Source organism: Leucopleurus acutus (assembly GCF_964270905.1).
Source record: "Leucopleurus acutus genome assembly, chromosome: 15".
Taxonomy (NCBI): domain Eukaryota; kingdom Metazoa; phylum Chordata; class Mammalia; order Artiodactyla; family Delphinidae; genus Leucopleurus; species Leucopleurus acutus.
Genome location: NC_139157.1, coordinates 75,527,880 through 75,547,749, shown reverse-complemented (window position 1 = coordinate 75,547,749; position 19,870 = coordinate 75,527,880). Strand labels below are relative to the sequence as shown.

Sequence of the window (19,870 nt, the reverse complement as noted above, 5' to 3'; positions counted from 1 at the left end):
GAGAAAGATAAAAGCGCCGCGGGGCCTATCAGGAAACTTCCGAAGCAGGCAAGGTACGTGGCCGGCCGAGGCCGACGGAGCGCGTGGAAATGGGAGCTCACTGAGAGGAAGCCGCAGAGAAACCTCGCTACGGTTTATAAAGGCCGTAAGGTAAACAAGTTAAAAACCAGAGCGACCCGCTCAGCCAACAACTTGTAAAGGAGACGCGTTAAGACGCTCCGCAAGGATTTAAGTACCTCGCGCCACGAGCTCCTGGACCTCCAAGCTCATCCCGGCATTCTTTGCGCCGCGCAGGAGCAAGCCCTGACGCGCTTGGGCCCCCGCGGCCGCCGTAGGCTCTGAGTTGCTATGGAAACCCAGCTGCCCTCACTATGTCGGTGCAACAGGCCCCTCAGTCCCGGGTATTCGTGGAACTGGTTCCCTGGGCTGACCGGGGCCGGGAGAACTATCTGCTCTCGGGCGGAGAGACGCTGCCCGGCCTCCGCCGCCCTCTATCCTCAGCGCAGACCCAGACTGCCACCCGCGAGGTGCATGTAAGCGGCACTGCGGAGATGTCTGCGACCCCCGACCGGGCGCAGGTGGTCGTGCAGATGAGCAGCACCAAGGAGGCGGCAGCCGAGGCCAAGAAGAGCGTTTGCCGCCGCTTGGACTACATCACGCAGACCCTCCAGCAGCAGGGCGTGCAGGTGAGAGCTCCGCGGGCGAGGAGCTTCTAGCCTGCCCAAGAAAACCCGGCGGCGGGGGTTGGGGGTGGGGAGCGTCTGGGACTTTTGTGTCATCGGTGGCATTAGAAGGCGCGAGGACCTGGCAGAGTGAATCTTTGGCCCATCCTTCTTGATGAAAGTAATTATCAGCTGCAGAGACTTGTAAAATAAAAGAATTCAAATTGAATGGGGTTTTATTTGGCGATATTTGCTGCAATAATTTTGTTTTTAACGTTGAAATGACGAAGTGTTAAACATGAAATATTAGATGTAAATGCTTGCCTAAGTAGCGTGCTAGACACCAAATCATTTGTTTTATTCTGCACCACGGAATTAGCAAGTGAAAAACAGGGCTTCCTCCAACCTGGTAAAGCTTTTTTTTTTTTTTTAACCATCTTTATTGGAGTATAATTGCTTTACAATGGTGTGTTAGTTTCTGCTTTATAACAAAGTGAATCAGCTATACATATAAATATATACCCATATCTCCTCCCTCTTGCGGCTCCCTCCCACCCTCCCTATCCCACACCTCTAGGGGGTCACAAAGCACCTAGCTGATCTCCCTATGCTATGCAGCTGCTTCCCACTAGCTATCTCTTTTACATTTGGTAGTGTATATACGTCCATGCCAGTCTCTTCGTCCTAGCTTACCCTTCCCCCTCCCCGTGTCCTCAATTCCATTCTCTACGTCTGCGTCTTTATTCCTGTCCTGCCCCTAGGTTCTTCAGAACCTTTTTTTTTTTTTTTTAAGATTCCATATATATGTATTAGCATACGGTATTTGTTTTTCTCTTTCTGACTTACTTCACTCTGTATGACAGACTCTAGGTCCATCCACCTCACTACAAATAACTCAATTTCGTTTCATTTTATGGCTGAGTAATATTCCATTGTATATATGTGCCACATCTTCTTTATCTATTCATCTGTCGATGGACACTTAGGTTGCTTCCATGCCCTGGCTATCGTAAATAGAGCTGCAGTGAACATTGTGGTACATGACTCTTTTTGAATTATGGTTTTCTCAGGGTATATGCCCAGTGGTGGGATTGCTGGGTCATATGGTAGTTCTATTTGTAGTTTTTTAAGGAACCTCCATACTGTTCTTCCTAGTGGCTGTATCAATTTACATTCCCACCAACAGTGCAAGAGGGTTCCCTTTTCTCCACACCCTCTGCAGCATTTATTGTTTGTAGATTTTTTTGATGATGGCCATTCTGACAGGTGTGAGAAGATATCTCATTGTAGTTTTGATTTGCATTTCTCTCATGATTAATGATGTTGAGCATTCTTTCATGTGTTTGTTGGCAATCTGTGTATCTTCTTTGGACAAATGTCTATTTAGGTCTTCTCCCCATTTTTGGATTGGGTTGTTTCTTTTTTTGATATTGAGCTGCAGGAGTTGCTTGTATGTTTTAGAGACTAATCCTTTGTCAGTTGCTTCATTTGCAAATATTTTCTCCCATTCTGAGGGTTGTATTTTCGTCTTGTTTATGGTTTCCGTTGCTGTGCAAAAGCTTTTGAGTTTCATTAGGTCCCATTTGTTTATTTTTGTTTTTATTTCCATTTTTCTAAGAGGTGGGTCAGAAAGGATCTTGCTGTCATTTTGTCATAGAGTGTTCTGCCTATGTTTTCCTCTAAGAGTTTGATGGTGTCTGGCCTTACATTTAGGTCTTTAATCCATTTTGAGTTTATTTTTGTGTATGGTGTTAGGGCGTGTTCTAATTTCATTCTTTTACGTGTAGCTGTCCAGTTTTCCCAACACCACTTATTGAAGAGGCTGTCTTTTCTCCATTGTATATTCTTGCCTCCTTTGTCAAAAATAAGGTGACCATATGTGCATGGGTTTATCTCTGGGCTATCTATCCTGTTCCATTGATCTATATTTCTGTTTTTGTTCCAGTACTATACTCTCTTGATTATTGTAGCTTTGTAGTAGAGTCTGAAGTCAGGGAGCCTGATTCCTCCAGCTCCATTTTTCTTTCTCAAAATTACCTTGGCTGTTCGGGGTCTCTTGTGTTTCCATACAAATTGTGAAATTTTTTGTTCTAGTTCTGTGAACAATGCCATTAGTAGTTTGATAGGGATTGCATTGAATCTGTAGATTGCTGTGGGTAGTATAGTCATTTTCACAATGTTGATTCTTCCAATCCAAGAACATGGTATATCTCTCCATCTGTTTGTATCATCTTTAATTTCTTTCATCAGTGTCTCATAGTTTTCTGCATACAGGTCTTTTGTCTCCTTAGGTAGGTTTATTCCTAGGTATTTTATTCTTTTTTTTGCAATGGTAAATGGGAGTGTTTCCTTAATTTCTCTTTCAGATTTTTCATCATTAGTGTATAGGAATGCAAGAGATTTCTGTGCATTAATTTTGTAGCCTGCCACTTTACCAAATTCATTGATTAGCTCTAGTAGTTTCCTGGTAGCATCTTTAGGATTCTCTATGTCATCTGCAAACAGTGACAAGTTTACTTTTTCTTTTCCGATTTGGATTCCATTTATTTCTTTTTCTTCTCTGATTGCTGTGGCTAAAACTTCCAAAACTATGTTGAATAATAGTGGTGAGAGTGGGCAACCTTGTCTTGTTCCTGATCATAGAGGAAATGGTTTCTGTTTTTCACCATTGAGAACGATGTTGGCTGTGGGTTTGTCATATATGGCCTTTATTATATTGAGGTAAGTTCCCTCTATGCCTACTTTCTGGAGGGTTCTTATAATAAATCGGTGTTGAATTTTGTAGAAAGCTTTTTCTGCATCTATTGAGATGATCATATGGTTTTTCTCCTTCAGTTTGTTAATATGGTTTATCAGAATGATTGATTTGCGTATATTGAAGAATCCTTGCATTCCTAGGATAAACCCAATGTGATCATGGTGTATGATCCTTTTAATGTGGTGTTGGATCCTGTTTGCTAGTATTTTGTTGAGGATGTTTGCATATGGGTTCATTAGTGATATTGGCCTGTAGTTTTCTTTCTTTGTAACATCTTTGTCTGGTTTTGGTGTCAGCGTGATGGTGGCCTCATAGGGTGAGTTTGAGAGTGTTCCTCCCTCTGCTATATTTTGGAAGAGTTTGAGGATAGGTGTTAGCTCTTCTCTAAATGTTTGAAAGAATTTGCCTGTGAAGCCATCTGGTCCTGAGCTTTTGTTTGTTGGAAGATTTTTAGTCACAGTTTCAATTTCAGTGCTTGTGATTGGTCTGTTTATATTTTGTATTTCTTCCTGGTTCAGTCTTGGAAGGTTGTGCTTTTCTAAGAATTTGTCCATTTCTTCCAAGTTGTCCATGTTATTGTTATGTAGTTGCTTGTAGTAATCTCTCATGATCCTTTGTATTTCTGCAGTGTCAGTTCTTACTTCTCCTTTTTCATTTCTAAATCTGTTGATTTGAGTCTTCTCCCTTTTTTTCTTGATGAGTCTGGCTAATGGTTTATCAATTTTATCTTGTCAAAGAACCAGCTTTTAGTTTTATTGATCTTTGCTATCGTTTCTTTTTCATTTATTTCTGATATGACCTTTATGATTTCTTTCCTTCTGCTAACTGTGGGGTTTTTTTTGTTCTTCTCTCTCTAATTGCTGTAGATGTAAGGTTGGTTGTTTATTTGAGATGTTTCTTGTTTCTTGAGGTAGGATTGTATTGCTATAAACTTCTCTCTTAGAACTGCTTTTGTTGCATCCCATAGGTTTTTGGTCATCGTGTTTTCATTGTCATTTGTTTCTAGGTATTTTTTGGTTTCCTCAGTGATCTCTTGGTTATTTAGTAGTGTATTGTTTAGCCTCCATGTGTTTGTATTCTTTACAGATTTTTTCCTGTAATTGATATCTAGTCTCATAGCATCGTGGTTGGAAAAGATAGTTGATATGATTTCAATTTTCTTAAATTTACCAGGGCTTGATTTATGACCCAAGATATGATCTATCCTGGAGAATGTTCCATGAGCACTTCAGAAAAAGTTTTATTCTGTTGTTTTTGGATGGAATGTCCTATAAATATCAATTAATTCCATCTTGTTTAATGTATCATGTAAAGTTTGTGTTTCCTTATTTATTTTCATTTTGGATGATCTGTCCATTGGTGAAAGTGGGGTATTAAAGTCCCCTACTATGACTGTGTTACTGCCGATTTCCCCTTTTGTGGCTGTTAGCATTTGCCTTATGTATTGAGGTCCTCCTATGTTGGGTGCATAAATATTTACAATTGTATATCTTCTTGGATTGATCCCCTTGATCATTATGTAGTGTCCTTCTTTGTCTCTTGTAATAGTCTTTATTTTAAAGTCTATTTTGTCTGAGATGAGAATTGCTACTCTGGCTTTCTTTTGATTTCCATTTGCATGGAATATCTTTTTCCATCCTCTCACTTTCTGTATGTGTCCCTAGGTCTGAAGTGGGTCTCTTGTAGACAGCATATATACGAGTCTTGTTTTTGTATCCATTCAGTCAGTCTATGTGTTTTGGTTGGAGCATTTAATCCCTTTACATTTAAGGTAGTTATCGATAGGTATGTTCCTGTTACCATTTTCTTAATTGTTTTGGGTTTGATTTTGTAGGTCTTTTCCCTCTCTTGTGTTTCCTGTCTAGAGAAGTTCCTTTAGCATTTGTTGTAAAGCTGGTTTGGTAGTGTTGAATTCTCTTAGCTTTTGCTTGTCTGTAAAGGTTTTAATTTCTCCATTGAATCTGAATGAGATCCTTGCTGGATAGAGTAATTTTGCTTGTAGGTTTTTCCCTTTCATCACTTTAAATATGTCCTGCCACTCCCATCTAGCTTGCAGAGTTTCTGCTGAAAGATCAGCTGTTAACCTTATGGGTATTCCCTTGTATGTTATTTGTTGTTTTTCCCTTGCTGCTTTTATTAGTTTTTCTTTGTATTTAATTTTTGATAGTTTGATTAATACGTGTCTTGGTGTGTTTCTCCTTGGATTTATCCTGTATGGGACTTTCTGTGTTTCCTGGACTTGATTGACTATTTCCTTTCCCATATTAGGTAAGTTTTCAACTATGATCTCTTCAAATATTTTCTTAGTCCCTTTCTTTTTCTGTTCTTTTTCTGGGACCCCTGTAATTCCAATATTGGTGCGTTTAATGTTGTCCCATAGGTCTCTAAGACTGTCCTCAGTTCTTTTCATTGTTTTCTCTTTATTCTGCTCTGCAGTAGTTATTTCCACTTTTTTATCTTCCAGGTCACTTATCCGTTCTTCTGCCGCAGTTATTCTGCTATTGATTCCTTCTAAAGAATTTTTAATTTCTTTCGTTGTGTTGTTCATCATTGTTTGTTTGCTCTTTAGTTCTTCTAGGTCCTTGTTAAATGCTTCTTGTATTCTCCATTCTGTTTACAAGATTTTGGATCATCTTTACTATCATTACTCTGAATTCTTTTTCATGTAGACTGCCTATTTCCTCTTCATTTGTTAGGTGTGGTGGGTTTTTATCTTGCTCCTTCATCTGCTGTGTGTTTCTCTGTCTTCTTATTTTACTTAACTTACTATGTTTGGAGTCTCCTTTTCTCAGGCTTCAAGTTCGTAGTTCCCATTGTTTTTGGTGTCTCCTCCCAGTGGCTAAGGTTGGTTCAGTACGTTGTGTAGGCTTCCTCATGGAGGGCACTGGTGCCTGTGTTCTGGTAGATGAGGCTGGATCTTGTCTTTCTGGTTGGCAGGACTTCGTCCAGTGGTGTGTTTTGGGGTGTCTGTGACCTTATTATGATTTTAGGCAGCTTCTCTGTTAATGGGTGGGGTTGTGTTCCTGTCTTGCTAGTTGTTTGGCATAGGGTGTCCAGCACTGTAGCTTGCTGGTTGTTGAGTGGAGCTGGGTCCTAGCTTTGAGAAGGAGATCTCTAGGAGAGTTTTTGTCCTTTGATATTACGTGGAGCCGGGAGGTCTCTGGTGCACCAGTGTCCTGAACTTGGCTCTCCACCTCAGAGACATAGGCTGACTCCCCACCGGAGCACCAAGACCCTTTTGGGAAGTCTGAGGTCTTCTGCCATCATTCAGTAGGTGTTCTGTAGGAGTTGCTCCACATGTAGGTGTATTTCTGATGTATTTGTGGGAAGGAAGGTGATCTTCACGTCTTACTCTTCCGTCATCTTGAAGGTCTTCTCCCTGGTAAAGCTTTGCATGAAGTGATACTTCAGTATTTTTATGCAAACAATAACGTGGAGCCCGCGAGGGGGTGTGGAATTGCACCCATTTTCATTTTTTATAAAGACTCAAAAAATCTCTCCAAATTTTTTCTTTTGTAGTGTAAAAAGAAAATTAAGCCAGTATATTGTAGATGCCACATATATGAAATACTTCTACTTACCAGAGATGTCCATGAGACACATAGCTAAATAAATCTTGTTTTAAGCCTACTTCTAAGAAAAGAAGAAAAAAATGAACCAGCCTTATTTAATCAGCACAACAGCCCTGTTAGGCAGGTTTTAATATCCCCACTTTGCAGATTTAAGGAAGTTAAGTAATGCTCTGAACTTCAGCCAGGGCTGTATTTGAACTTCTGTGTTCCTGAAACCAAAATCTATGTTTCTTCCAACTAGCCCAGGCTCCGGATAATTAGAATGAAAGAGAATGAGAAAGCACAGCATGGGTCATTGTCTCAGTTCACTCATTTTAGAGCATAGGACTCTAAAGGCCAGAGCTGTGATTTATGCCCTCCCAACATTGAATTCATAAAAGTGCTTTTGTTAGAAATGATACACCCTGAAAAAGCAAGTCTTTATTTTAAGGAGAAAATACATTTGTACTGCATTTATAAACATAGAGTTATTTAAAAAGACATTTTGAAAAGATGTCTCTAAATGATTTTACAGTTTAGAAGAATTCTAATGCTAATTATAAATTATGTGAATAAAGTGAATTAATATATAGAAAAATATTTTCTCACAAAAGCTGCTGCCAGTGCTACAGGCCTGCTTGAATAATATAACTAATTTTTAAGTTATTTACTTAAAATGTATACTGAGCTCACATGGCTGTAACTTCTAATGTGTAAAACCACATAAATCACTACATCCAATTTATAATTACATTTAGACTTAGTGCTCAAGACAAGACATACAAAGGTCATTAATCTCCCAGTTATCTCTGCTGATGAAGGAAAGCAGTCATGTAAATAATTTTTTCAGTAGATATGCAAAAACTAATTTATATTACTTTCCAGGATGAATTATAATGTGTCTTCACAAAGTCTTTAATCATTTTAAACTTTAAAATCTGGGTTTATAAACATCACTCCCCTGCTTAAAGGGCCCCTCATATTCCAAATTCTTTTGCTTAATAGATGGAGCCTAACTTTCTGTCATTTCCTGTCATCTCTCTCCCCTCGTTAACTGACTCCCATTTTTTTCCTTTAAAATCCAGCCCAAGTTCACCTCCTTAGCAGTTTTTTCCTAACGTAGCACTAGTCCCTGCCATACCACCCTCCATTCCCCACCTTTAATGAAACGTATCACTCTATATTATAATTGTTGCTCTCCTTGTCTCTCCTCCAAATTCTGAAGCTCTCCAGAGCACAGACCATTTTATCTCTTGTTTGCTTTGTATTGATGGATTATGTTTCATACACATCACATAATGTGTACTTAGAAAATGGTTTTTAAATGAATAAAAGAAAAAAATGAATGAAGCACTAAATGAATAAACTATTAGTTCAACAATCATGTAGATCATATAGTTTTATGGTGATATGTAGTTTCACATGTGAAGGCATAACCCTCATTTTTAGCGTTGTTTTCATTGAAAAATGTTTTAAAGTTCTAAGCAGTATTTACCATTCAACCATAAAACATTTATTAAACATTCCCTATCACTTCATTTTTAAATAGCATTTAACGCGACATGTAATTATTTTGTTTTCTGGTTTGTATGTTCCCCCCATTGGCTGTAAGCTCCAATGTTTGCCTATTCATAATTGTATTTTTTGATAAATGTGTAATGGATGCCTCAGGCATGTTGCTAGACACCAGAAATAGAGAATGAGTAAAACTTAGGCACTGTGCTGAAGGAGTCTCATTATAGGACTAGACTAATATGTAGTGTTCTGATGAAAGTATGTACATGATACAGTACAGCAGAGTAAGAAAGGGAATAATGTTCATTTTACTTGAGGAATTCCAGAAAGATTTCATAGTGGAAGTGACACTTGTATCAAGTCTTAAACAATGGCTGAAGGGAAAGCATTTCATTTCCACCCTAGAATGCAGCAAGTGTATGTGTTCAAAGCACTATATGCAGTTCAGCATGGCTAGAACACGGGAGTGCCTGGAGAAAATGGAGGGGAATGAAGAGATCAGACTGAGGAAGAAAGCTGTAGGCAGAGCAGGGAGGAAGGCCTTGTGTGCCATCCTGAGGGGTTGGATATTATTGATAATAAAAAACTGCTTACTATTGCTAGACTTTTTACAAATGTTATCTCATTTGATATTCACTCCTGCTATATGAGACTGGTATCTCAGTGGCTGTTTTACAGATGAGAACTCTCGGGACCAGAGTGATTATTAGCAGGTAGCTTGACCAAGATCACACAGGTAGGAAGTGGTAGAGTTTAGACTCCTGTCAAGAACTTTGACCTCAGAGCCCACACTCTTTAACCACTATAGCATGTTGCTGCTTTATTGTCTTGGCAGCAGGTGATGGAGTTTCAGGTAGAGGATGCAGCAGATGCTGTTGATACCCCACATTTGTTTCCCTTGGCTCTTCACATTGGTGCACATGCAGGCCCGCCTTATGTCTGCCAACACTTGTGCATTCTCTGACAGCTTTCCCTGGCTGCAGGAAGCCACTCTACCTACAGGTGGGCCCGAAAACACTACCAAAAAATTAACAGCCCCTCCCCCTGCTCCAGCAGCCTTCAACTAACAGCTGAGGGTAGTGAGTGGAAAGAGACTCCAGATTCCTTCACCCTTGGGGAGGATAGCTCTAAGGCATGTGTTCTACCCCAGCTCCCAGAGTTTCTCTGCAGGAGTAAGTTTCAGTTGCCCACACTAGCGACTGCTTGACAACACACCCTTCAACGTCTTTCTTTCCTTCTCTGTTTCACTTCCTACTCCGCTGTGGCGTTTCTTAGAATCATCTTAAAAATTAACTGCTTGTACTCAAATCCTTGTCTCAGAGTCTTTCTGGGTGCACCCAAATAAAGATAGGGAGTGGTAGGAATAGACTGAACATATCATATGAGTTGGCTTCAGTTTTTCATTATTAAAAATGGTGACAAAATGAATATCCTTGTTAGGTATTTATACATGTTATTCATTATGTTCTTTTGATATTAATTCCTGGCTTATGCATATTTCTAAGGCTTATGAAAAGTTACACTCAAGGAGGAAATATATTCTTCACTAGAAATATATCCTTGGCACAGTAGGCATTATTTTCTTCTTAACTTTGCCAGTTCAGTTGTCCAAAAAATGTTGTTATTTCTTATGCTTTGGTTTTTTTACATTTGGGGTTAAAATTTTTTCATGTAATTGCCAGTTCATAATATTTTGCCGATTTTCTCTTTTCTTTACTAATTTATGAGAACTTTAAAAATTAAGATTATCAATAGCTCTCATATAGTGCAGAAATTTTCCCCATTTCATATTTGCCATGTAACTTTGTTTACAGTATTAAACGTTCAAAATTTTAAAGATTTATTTAGTCAAATTCATTAATGTTTTCAATATGTTTTCTGACTTTGGTGTAATGCTTATTGGGTCCTTCCCAAGCCTGAGGCCATAAAACCATTAACTAATATTTCCTGGAAATTTTAGAGACCCTTTGTAGTACATTAAATATTTACTACATTTGGAATTTATTTTGGTATAAGGAAAAGAGTTTTGTTTTCTCCTAAATGGGTAAGTTGCTGTACTTACCGAAATCATTTATTGAAGTCTGTATTTCTATATCGAAATCTTTTATTGAAGTCTATCTTTCCCTTACTGCATGTGCAAGAATGTAACTCAACTGACCTTAAAAATAAAAATTATTGCTTTTTTTGACCTTATGGTCAAGTTGTATTATGGTTTTCACTTATGCAATGGTCAAGGCTCTATTTTGATGTAGTTCTCTTGGCTTTACCTGCAGCTTTCTGTATGATACCAAAATGACTGCCCCACTCCCAAGGCTTTCATGACATACGGTACCATAAAGAGAAAGACAATGGTTCGTATTTCCTGCAACCACGTAAAAATAAAAATTCCTGTAGTTCACTCTAAGTGGACAACCTCAACTTGTCTTTGTGGCCAGAGAAATGCTATACACTAATTAGATTAGATTTGATTTCTGCCCGTTTTTTAACGTAATTCTGTGGCAAGTTAGATGTGTAATCCTGAATGGTTTAGACCTGTCAGGGCTTACCTTGAACCACATAGTTGCTGCTCAGAGAGAGTAGGGGCAGAATGTAGACATGAGGATTCCATATTGTTTGTTGTGCCTATTGTTTTGAAATGTTACTGGTATTATATTTATGGTATTCAGACATTCCTTATTTCAGATTATTGTAGTTCTTTTGGTCACCTTGTTGTGTTAGTACCACATTAAATTATTACATCTTTGTAAAACATTTGTAGGGCAAGTTCTCCCCTCATTACTCTTCTACTGAAAAGCTTTCCTGCAAGGGACATGTTAAACGACACCATGGGGACGTTATCAGGAAATCCAGACAATGGAAAATTCTACATTTTATTCTATAAATAAAATATCTGTTCATATTTTGTATTGTTTATATATTAATTTCAGGAGAATTGCTGAGTTTACAGTAGTTTTCCTAGTCCATTCGAGCTTTTTTTCTGTAAACTTTTATGGTTTTCTTTTGTTTACCCTTTTTAAGTTTATTCCTATAATAACATGCGGTTTTTTATGGCTATTTAGAATGTTACCTTGCTTCTTTCATAGATTTAAATAGTTATTCTTATATTGACCATTTTGTATTTTAAAACTCTGTCTTTTGTATTTAAATATAAAATATCAGTAGCTTACTTAGGAAAACTTAATGGACTAGTTTGTATATTTTAATATTTTTTAGTTTATCACCAGTATGGCAGGATTTCCCAATGTCGGCACTATTATTAACATCTTGGACTAGATAATTCTTTGTTGGGAGGGGCTGTCCTGTGCATTGTAGAATATTTTAGCTGCATTCCTGGCCACTACCTATAAGGTGACCAACTTATCCCAGTTTGCCTGGCACTGTCCCAGTTTTACAACTGAAAGCCCCATGTCTCAGGAATCTCCTCAGTTCCTGGTAAACAAGGATACTTGTTCACTTTGTCTAATCATTGCATCACAGCCATGTACTCTCCCAACCCATTGTGACAATCAAGTATATCTCCAGATATAGCAAATGTCCTGTGGGAAGCAAAACACCCTCTGGTTGAGTTCCACTGCCCTATAGATAAACAAAAAAATCTCATGCTTTGTGTGGGATCCCACCAGCTAAACACATCAGGAATATATCTATAGCGAAACAAATTTAGGTTTATTTAGCATGATGTAGCAAACAAGAATGCATCTCAAAGGACCTTAAGAGTGTTTCAAAAAGGGGGAGTAAGGAGAGACCTCTTATAGGTTTTGGACTTGTGCTGTGAGTGGTTCTAAGGAAGGATCAGTGAAGAAGGGGCAGTTTGGTGATTGGCTATTTTATTTATTTTTTTCACAGGAAACTCAGAGGATTAAAGTTAGGATAGAGTTGGCTTCTGTAAAGGCAGCAATCAAGCAGAGAAAGAATGTTAATCACTTTTGCTGTTGCAGTTCAGTTAGTTTCTGTTAGAAACTTTGGTTCTGTCTGTGTCCTGTTGAAAACTGTTTATATTCTGCTTAGAACTTCTCAGTCTGATTGCCAAGAGGCAATTTTTATTTCCTCATTCCCTATAATATTTGGAATTTCAATGTTTATTAAATATGTTACTACATTTATAAGCAAGGTAACTATCTTACATATATTGCTTTTAAACTACACACATTTGCTTTAAGAGTCACTGGGATAAACTAAACGAAATTGCTTCTAAGAATTTTTTCCTCCTCAGAGAGGAAAACACTAGGGGTATAAATGCAATTCAGTAAAGTTAGGAGAGTCTTTTCAACAAATGGTGTCATAACAGTTGAATGTCCATATGCAAAAAGTGAACCTCAACAAGTACTTCACATCTTACACAAAAATGTGTTCAAAATGGATCATAGGCCTAAATGTAAAACATAAAGAAGAAGAAAGTAAAGGAGAAAATCTATGTGACCTTGGGTTTGAAAATGACTTTCTGGTTACATTACCAAAAGCACAATCCATGAAAAAACAAAAATGTAAATTGAACTTTATCAAAATTAAAAACTTTTGCTTTGTGAAAGAAATTGTTAAGAAAATGAAAAGACAATCCAGTTACCAAAACTTGGAAGCAACAAAGATGTCCTTCTGAAGCTGACTGGATAAATAAACTGACAATGGAGTATTTTTCAGTGCCAAAATGCAATGAGGTATCAAGCCATGAAAAGACATGGGAGAAATTTTAATGGATGTTACTGAGTGAAAGAAGCCAATCTCAAAAGGCTACATATGGTAATGTTTCAACTATATGACATGTCTACAAGAGGCAAACTATAGAGACGTTAAAAAGATCAGGGTTTGGGAGAGAGGGAGGAATAAAGAGTCAGAGCACAGAGAATTTTTAGGGTGGTGAAAATACTCTGTTTGCTGCAATAGTGGTGGATACATATTATGATACATTTGTCCAAACCCACAGAATATACAACACCAAGAGTGAACCCTAATGTAAACTATGGACTTTGGGTGATCATGATGTGTCAGTGTAGGTTCATCAGTTGTGACCAATGCGCCACTCTAGTGGGGATGTTGATAATGGGGAGGCTGTGCATGTGGGGGGCAGGGGGCGTATGCGAAATCTCTGTACTTTCCACTTAATTTTGCTGTGAACCTAAAACTGCGCCAAAAAAATAAAGTCTTAAAAAAGACATTCTACAGACTGGGAGAAAATAATTTGTAAATTACATATCTGATAAAGGACTTGCATCAAGAATATATAAAGAACTCAATTCAATAATAAAAAAACAAGTAGCTCAACTAAAAAGCATAAAATATCTGAACATACACTTCACCAAAGAATATATACAGATGGCAAGTAAACACATGAGAAGATCCTCCACATTGTCATTAAAGAAATGCAAATTAAAACCACAATGAGATGGCACTATGCACCTATTAGAATGACTGAAATCCAACATCATTGATGATAGCAAATGCGGGCAAAGATGTAGAACAACAGAAATTTTCATTCATTTCTGGTGAGATTGCAAAATGGTACAGCCACTTCGAAAGAGTCTTACAGTTCCTTATAAAGTTAGACTACCATGGGAACCATTAACCCACAAGAGAATCAAAGACTTATGTTCACATATAAATTTGTGCAAGCAGTTTATAGCGGCTTTATTCATCAATTGCTAAAACTAAAACTTTAGAACTTGGAAGCGACCAAGATGTCTTCAACAGGGGAATGGATAACTGTTACATCCGTGCATTGGAAAATTTTTCAGCAGTAAAGTGGTACAGGCTATTGATTGACAGAAGAACATGGGCAAATCTTAGATATTATAAGTGAAAGGACCCAGATCCAAAAGGTTTATATTTTATGATCCATTCATGTGACATTCTGGAAAAGGGAAAACTATAGGGACATAAATCAGTGGACAGGGGTTGTTGAATGGCAAAGTTGTTGACTATAAAGGAGATGCACAGAGGAACTTTTCAAGGGAAAGAGCTATTCTTTGTGGTTCTGGGGTGGTGAATACATTTGTCAAAACCCATAAAACTGTAAATCACAAAGAGTGAACATGAATGTATGCAAATTGAAAAAAAAAAAGACATCGAAAAAAGATTAGTTCCAGGACAAAATCTAGACTGTGACAGATGAACCTAACTCTATTACAAATGAGTGAAATAACTGCACTGAACATGGGGGTGGGAGGTGAGAGGAGTATCCTAAGTTAAGTCTGGAAAATTGTGTTTTACTAGAAACTAAGGATAAAGATGAAAGATACATAAATACTATCCTCCAGTTAGTAAATTTGTTTTCCAAGGGGATGCTGGTTAACAGTTCTGAAACTGCTTTATATGTATAGTAGGCTTGAAAAATAGTAAGTGGTTGGTGGGTGATGGGAGCCAGGTTTCTCACTATTGTAGAGGGAAGTTACAGATAAGAAAGGAAGGTTAGAATGAACTCTGTGGTTCTTAATGAGAGTTGGAAACATCAAGGTGAACTCGTGTTTAGCTTGGAATATGTGCAGATGGATAGATACAGAAACAATTGTAGATATATGTGTATATGTGAGTTTGTACACATAAATGTATTATCAAACTCTGTCCACTGAGAGGGCCTACACAGAATGACACTTGAGTAGTGACGAGCAGTCTCAACACCCAGGTCTTGGTTCTAAATAGCAATCTCAAAGAAAAGATGGTAAGCTTCTTAGTGAAGTGGCTGATTCTAGGGCTGGGCAGGGAAACCACAACATGAGCCTATAGCATCTTGAACCAGAAAGTAAGGAAGTGCTCGAAAAATAAAAGGATGGATGGATGTCAAAGGGATATAAGATCCAACCTGAAAGAAGTCTCAATAGCCAAAGCTAGAACAATTTGAGCAACAAAATAAATAATGTAGTATTTATTGAGTGAATATGGGCTAGACCTAGTGACTTGCCTTCTATGAATAAAGCATGGAAAGGGAGAAATAGTAACTTTAAAGGACCCTGTCAGACATTACCTTAACCAAGTGATCAAGGTTAACATCATGAGTAATGTCACATGGATGTCATGTACCCCCCTGATATGCTGCAATGAGAAGGGCGCTTCACCTCTGTGATATTCTTTCCTAAAGCCTATAACCGTAGTCTGACCATGAGGAAGAGCTACCAAACAAACCCAAACTGAGGAACATCCTGCAAAATACCTGATCAAAACCTTCAAGGTTATGAAAACAAGAGAAGACTGAGAAATTCTCTTAGATTACAGGAGACTAAGGAGACATGATGAATTAATGCAATGTGGTATCACAGATTGGATTCTGAAATAGTAAAAGAACATTAATAGAAAAATTGGTGAAATACAAGTAAAGTTTGGAGTTTAGTTAATGGTTATATACCAATGATGGTTTTTTAGTTTGACAGATGCACCATGGTAATAAAAGATGATAACATCAGTGAAACTGAGCTATATGGAACTGTATACTATCTTAGCAACTTTTCTGTAGATTTTAATTTTTTTCTAAAATAAAGGTTATTAAAAGGTTACAGAACAGCATGTAGAGTATAATTTCATTTATGGAAAAGTCTATACATAGATAGACTATACATAGATATGCTAATATGCATTGATAGATGACTTAAAATGTTTACTGAATTTTTTTTTTTTTTTGCGGTACGCGGACCTCTCACTGTTGTGGCCTCTCCCGTTGTGGAGCACAGGCTCCGGACGCGCAGGCTCAGCGGCCATGGCTCACGGGCCCAGCCGCTCTGCGGCATGTGGGATCTTCCCCGACTGGGGCACGAACCCGTGTCCCCTGCATCGGCAGGCGGACTCTCAACCACTGCTCCACCAGGGAAGCCCTGAAATTTTAATACTACTGGGTTTAGAGACTTATTACTTTGTTCTTTTCTCTAGTATTAGATATTCATTAATTAGCATATATTATTTTTATAAAAGCAATAACATTGTTAAGTGCAACAGTAAAAGCTACTTTCTTTTCAGCTACCTTTCCTAAAATTATTTCTCTAATAATTTTTTAATCAGAAGTTTTATATGTATTTATTAAGTGAAGTAGGGGAAAAAATGAAAAAAAGACATCCAAGAAAATAGAAGATATATTTACATGTCATAAGAGAATATTAAATGACAGAAATGCTTTATGTTTCAAGTTTCATGTTTTCAACTTCAGGCAATGTATACAGTACTGGTTTATCTATATCCATATTGTAATTTTTCTACAATGAGTAAATATTACGTTCATCATAAAAAATGAATATTTTCATGGTAACAGACATCAGAGCTATAATTAGAACTTAAGTTCAGATTTTCAGGTTAAAGCTTTTTAGAATTTTCTAGGTCATATAATGGCTTGAAATTAGTGTATACCTTAAATTTCAGGTGCAGCTAAATCCCTTACCAAATAGCTTATAATTAAATCATTATTGGGCATAATATTCTTTATTTAACTATATTTTTAAAGATACAAAAATTTGGGGGAAGGGTGAGCTGTGACAGGGTGAGAGAGAGTCATGGACATATATACACTAACAAACGTAAGGTAGATAGCTAGTGGGAAGCAGCCGCATGGCACAGGGATATCTGCTCGGTGCTTTGTGGCTGCCTGGAGGGGTGGGATAGGGAGGGTGGGAGGGAGGGAGACGCAGGAGGGAAGAGATATGGGAACGTATGTATATGTATGACTGATTCACTTTGTTATGAAGCAGAAACTAGCACACCATTGTAAAGCAATTATACCCCAATAAAGATGTTAAAAAAAAAAAAAAGGATAGGCTCTTTAACAGTGGATTCTTTATTGAATGTTCACAATGGTGAATAGTCACATGCAGAAGAATGAAACTGGACCCTTATCTCATACCATATACAAAAATCAACTCAAAATGGATTAGAGACTTAAATGTAAGACCTGAAACTATAAAACTACTAAAAGAAAACATAAGGGAAAGCTTCACGACAACCATTGGCAATAATATTGAGGGGCATATCTATTTTTAATGTATTTTCTATGTAACTTTTGATATGTATTTTATGTATTTGACATGATTAAGACAAAAAAATAATCCACCTAAGCGGAAATTGGTTGGCCAACGTGCACTGAATAATTCCTATGTGTCACTCTTGGCAGTGACCTTACCAATGCCACAAAGGACCCGTGATCTAAGAAACAAACTGCATTTAAAGACCAGTGGGGCCCAGGAGTTGACCATAGCTCCATCCCTGAAGTTCCAACATTGTATGATTGTAGCAAATATCATAACCTGTTCAATTTATTAGGGGTCAGCAAATAAAGCAATGCAATAGTGGGGAAAAAAAAGATGCAAAAATTTATAAAATATAAGTTCTGTCTATCCCCAAGGATGGGAGTAGGTCAAGAATTCATTTCACTAAATTTTAAAACCCTTTTGAAATGTAAATAAGAAATTTAACTTTTTAACCAGAATTATATAACCTATACTTACCCAGAGAATCAAAAAACATTAATATTACTTTTCTAAGAACAGACTGGCTTGGGTCCAGTATTTCAGGAAATATTTATATCATAATGGTATAGCATGTGTGTTTGCTGAGTGTCTTCTGTGTCAAGCATTTTATTTACAACTTTTCATTAAATCCTCAAAACAGCCCCATGTGATCTTGGGGTAACAGCAGTGAATGGCAGCTTGAAGCAAGATCTTAGTTCCTTGCCTGGGAATCGAACCTGGGCTGCCTGGGTGAAAACGAGGAATCCTAACCACTAGACCACCAGGGGCTAGTGGCTAGAAGCAGAGCCCTCGCTCTTGACCTCTTTGAAAAACGAATTTTACAGAGACCAAGGTTGTAAAGCAGACACAGAGTTTATTAGAAGCACAGCACGTGTGGTAGAGCACAAAGAAAAGCAGTTTATTTAGGACAGAAGCAAAGCAGAGCTACACACTCAGAGAAGAGTGTGGGCATCTTCGCTAATAAAGAGCGCTAAAGGCGTGGTTTAAATTGCTTATGTAGGGGCCATCTTCCAGGTCTTTGTTTTCCTCTGGCCAATCATCTTGCTTGTTCCCCATATCCAATCTGACTCAGGGTCCGGTCTAATGTGCATGCGCATCTTTCGGCCAAGATGGATTCCAGTGTGAGGGTCTCTAGGAGACTGGCAGAACATATTATGGGTTAGCCCCCCCCTCCCTTTTTGATCCCCTAGGAACTTTTCTGTACATGTGAAGTTGAGGAGGTCTCCTTGACCTGAAGAATGAAGACGTGGTCATCTTATCTTTTTACTGCAGCAGAGCTTAGTTCCTCTCTGCTCCTGCTGTTACCTTTTTCCTTGAAATGTCGTCAGGGGCCAGGGTGTGGTAGGGAGACAAGCTCCAATTGCTCAGTCTGACACACTCCAGCTGCTCAGCCTGGGGCCAGTCTACCTCCTACCTCACATGTAGTGTAACCTAATTTTATAAATGTGGAAACTAAATCTCAAAAATGTTGAGTAACTTGCCCAAAGTTGTGTACGATATGTTAAGTAAATTTGTATTATTTGTAAATTAAACATTTTTAAAACTCTAACATTCCTACAACATTCAGAATGCTTTATGTACAAATAATTCTTCATATATATATGTATACACCACCCTAAGTTCATACTTTTTGTACTAGCTAATGTAAAAATTACTACAAGTGTAGCCACAATTATGATGAAATTTCAGCAAATATGTATAAGTTTCTGAATTTATTTTATGTTACTTTTAGGAAAGTATTAAAACACCAGGCAAACCAGTTCTTTCTGCATATTTTGTCATTCTGATTTTAATAAGTTCAGGTTTATGCTTTATGTTTTAGAGTAATTGCATTTGGTAACCAAACATTTAGTAATCATACTCTTGTACTTTCTGTTTCAGTCAGAAAATGTAACTGTGACAAAGGATTTTCAAAGGGTAGAAAATGCTTATCACATGGAAGCAGAGGTATGTACTTATCTTAAATAATTGGAAACAGCACGACTTGTGGGGACAGTTTGCATTTAATTTTATTCTTGAAACTCAGTGTATATGAGAAATGCTTCTCATGGTATTGATAAAAGATCATTTTTCTCAGTCATTTTTGGTGTTACATATCTGTATGAGCTTTTAAAATAAATTTAATGAGATTTAAGAGAAATTGTTTTGAAGTGGAATAAAAATAGCAGAGGGAAGTAGCATTTAATTGCCACGTGAATAAAATTTTAGTAATGTTATCATCTAGTGAGCAGGAAGCACTACAAAAGAAAAATTTCTTCTCCTCCGATAAATAGCAAATTAATAGTCATAGAATAAAGGATTGAAAGACTTTTCAACATTCTTTTGTTTCACAATGTAATTTTATTGTTTTGTGTTCAGGTTTATTTAAAAATAAAAACTACTCAACCTTTGCACAAATTAAAAAGAACAAAATATTTTTGTACACTCAATTAATGAAAACATTTAGTT

General features: G+C 37.5%; 1 protein-coding gene across 1 annotated transcript in view; it reads left to right on the top strand.

Annotated features, from left to right (window-relative positions):
• Window positions 1-371: 371 nt before the first annotated feature.
• The window catches only part of IRAK1BP1 (interleukin 1 receptor associated kinase 1 binding protein 1), a gene marked incomplete at its 5' end in the record, with an annotated part of 35,350 nt that continues 15,851 nt past the window's right edge, over window positions 372-19,870 (top strand). The window contains 2 exons of the mRNA XM_082855388.1: window positions 372-686; window positions 19,304-19,369. Coding sequence (XP_082711514.1) covers window positions 372-686; window positions 19,304-19,369 — 381 coding nt within the window. The remainder of the gene's footprint in view (window positions 687-19,303; window positions 19,370-19,870) is intronic.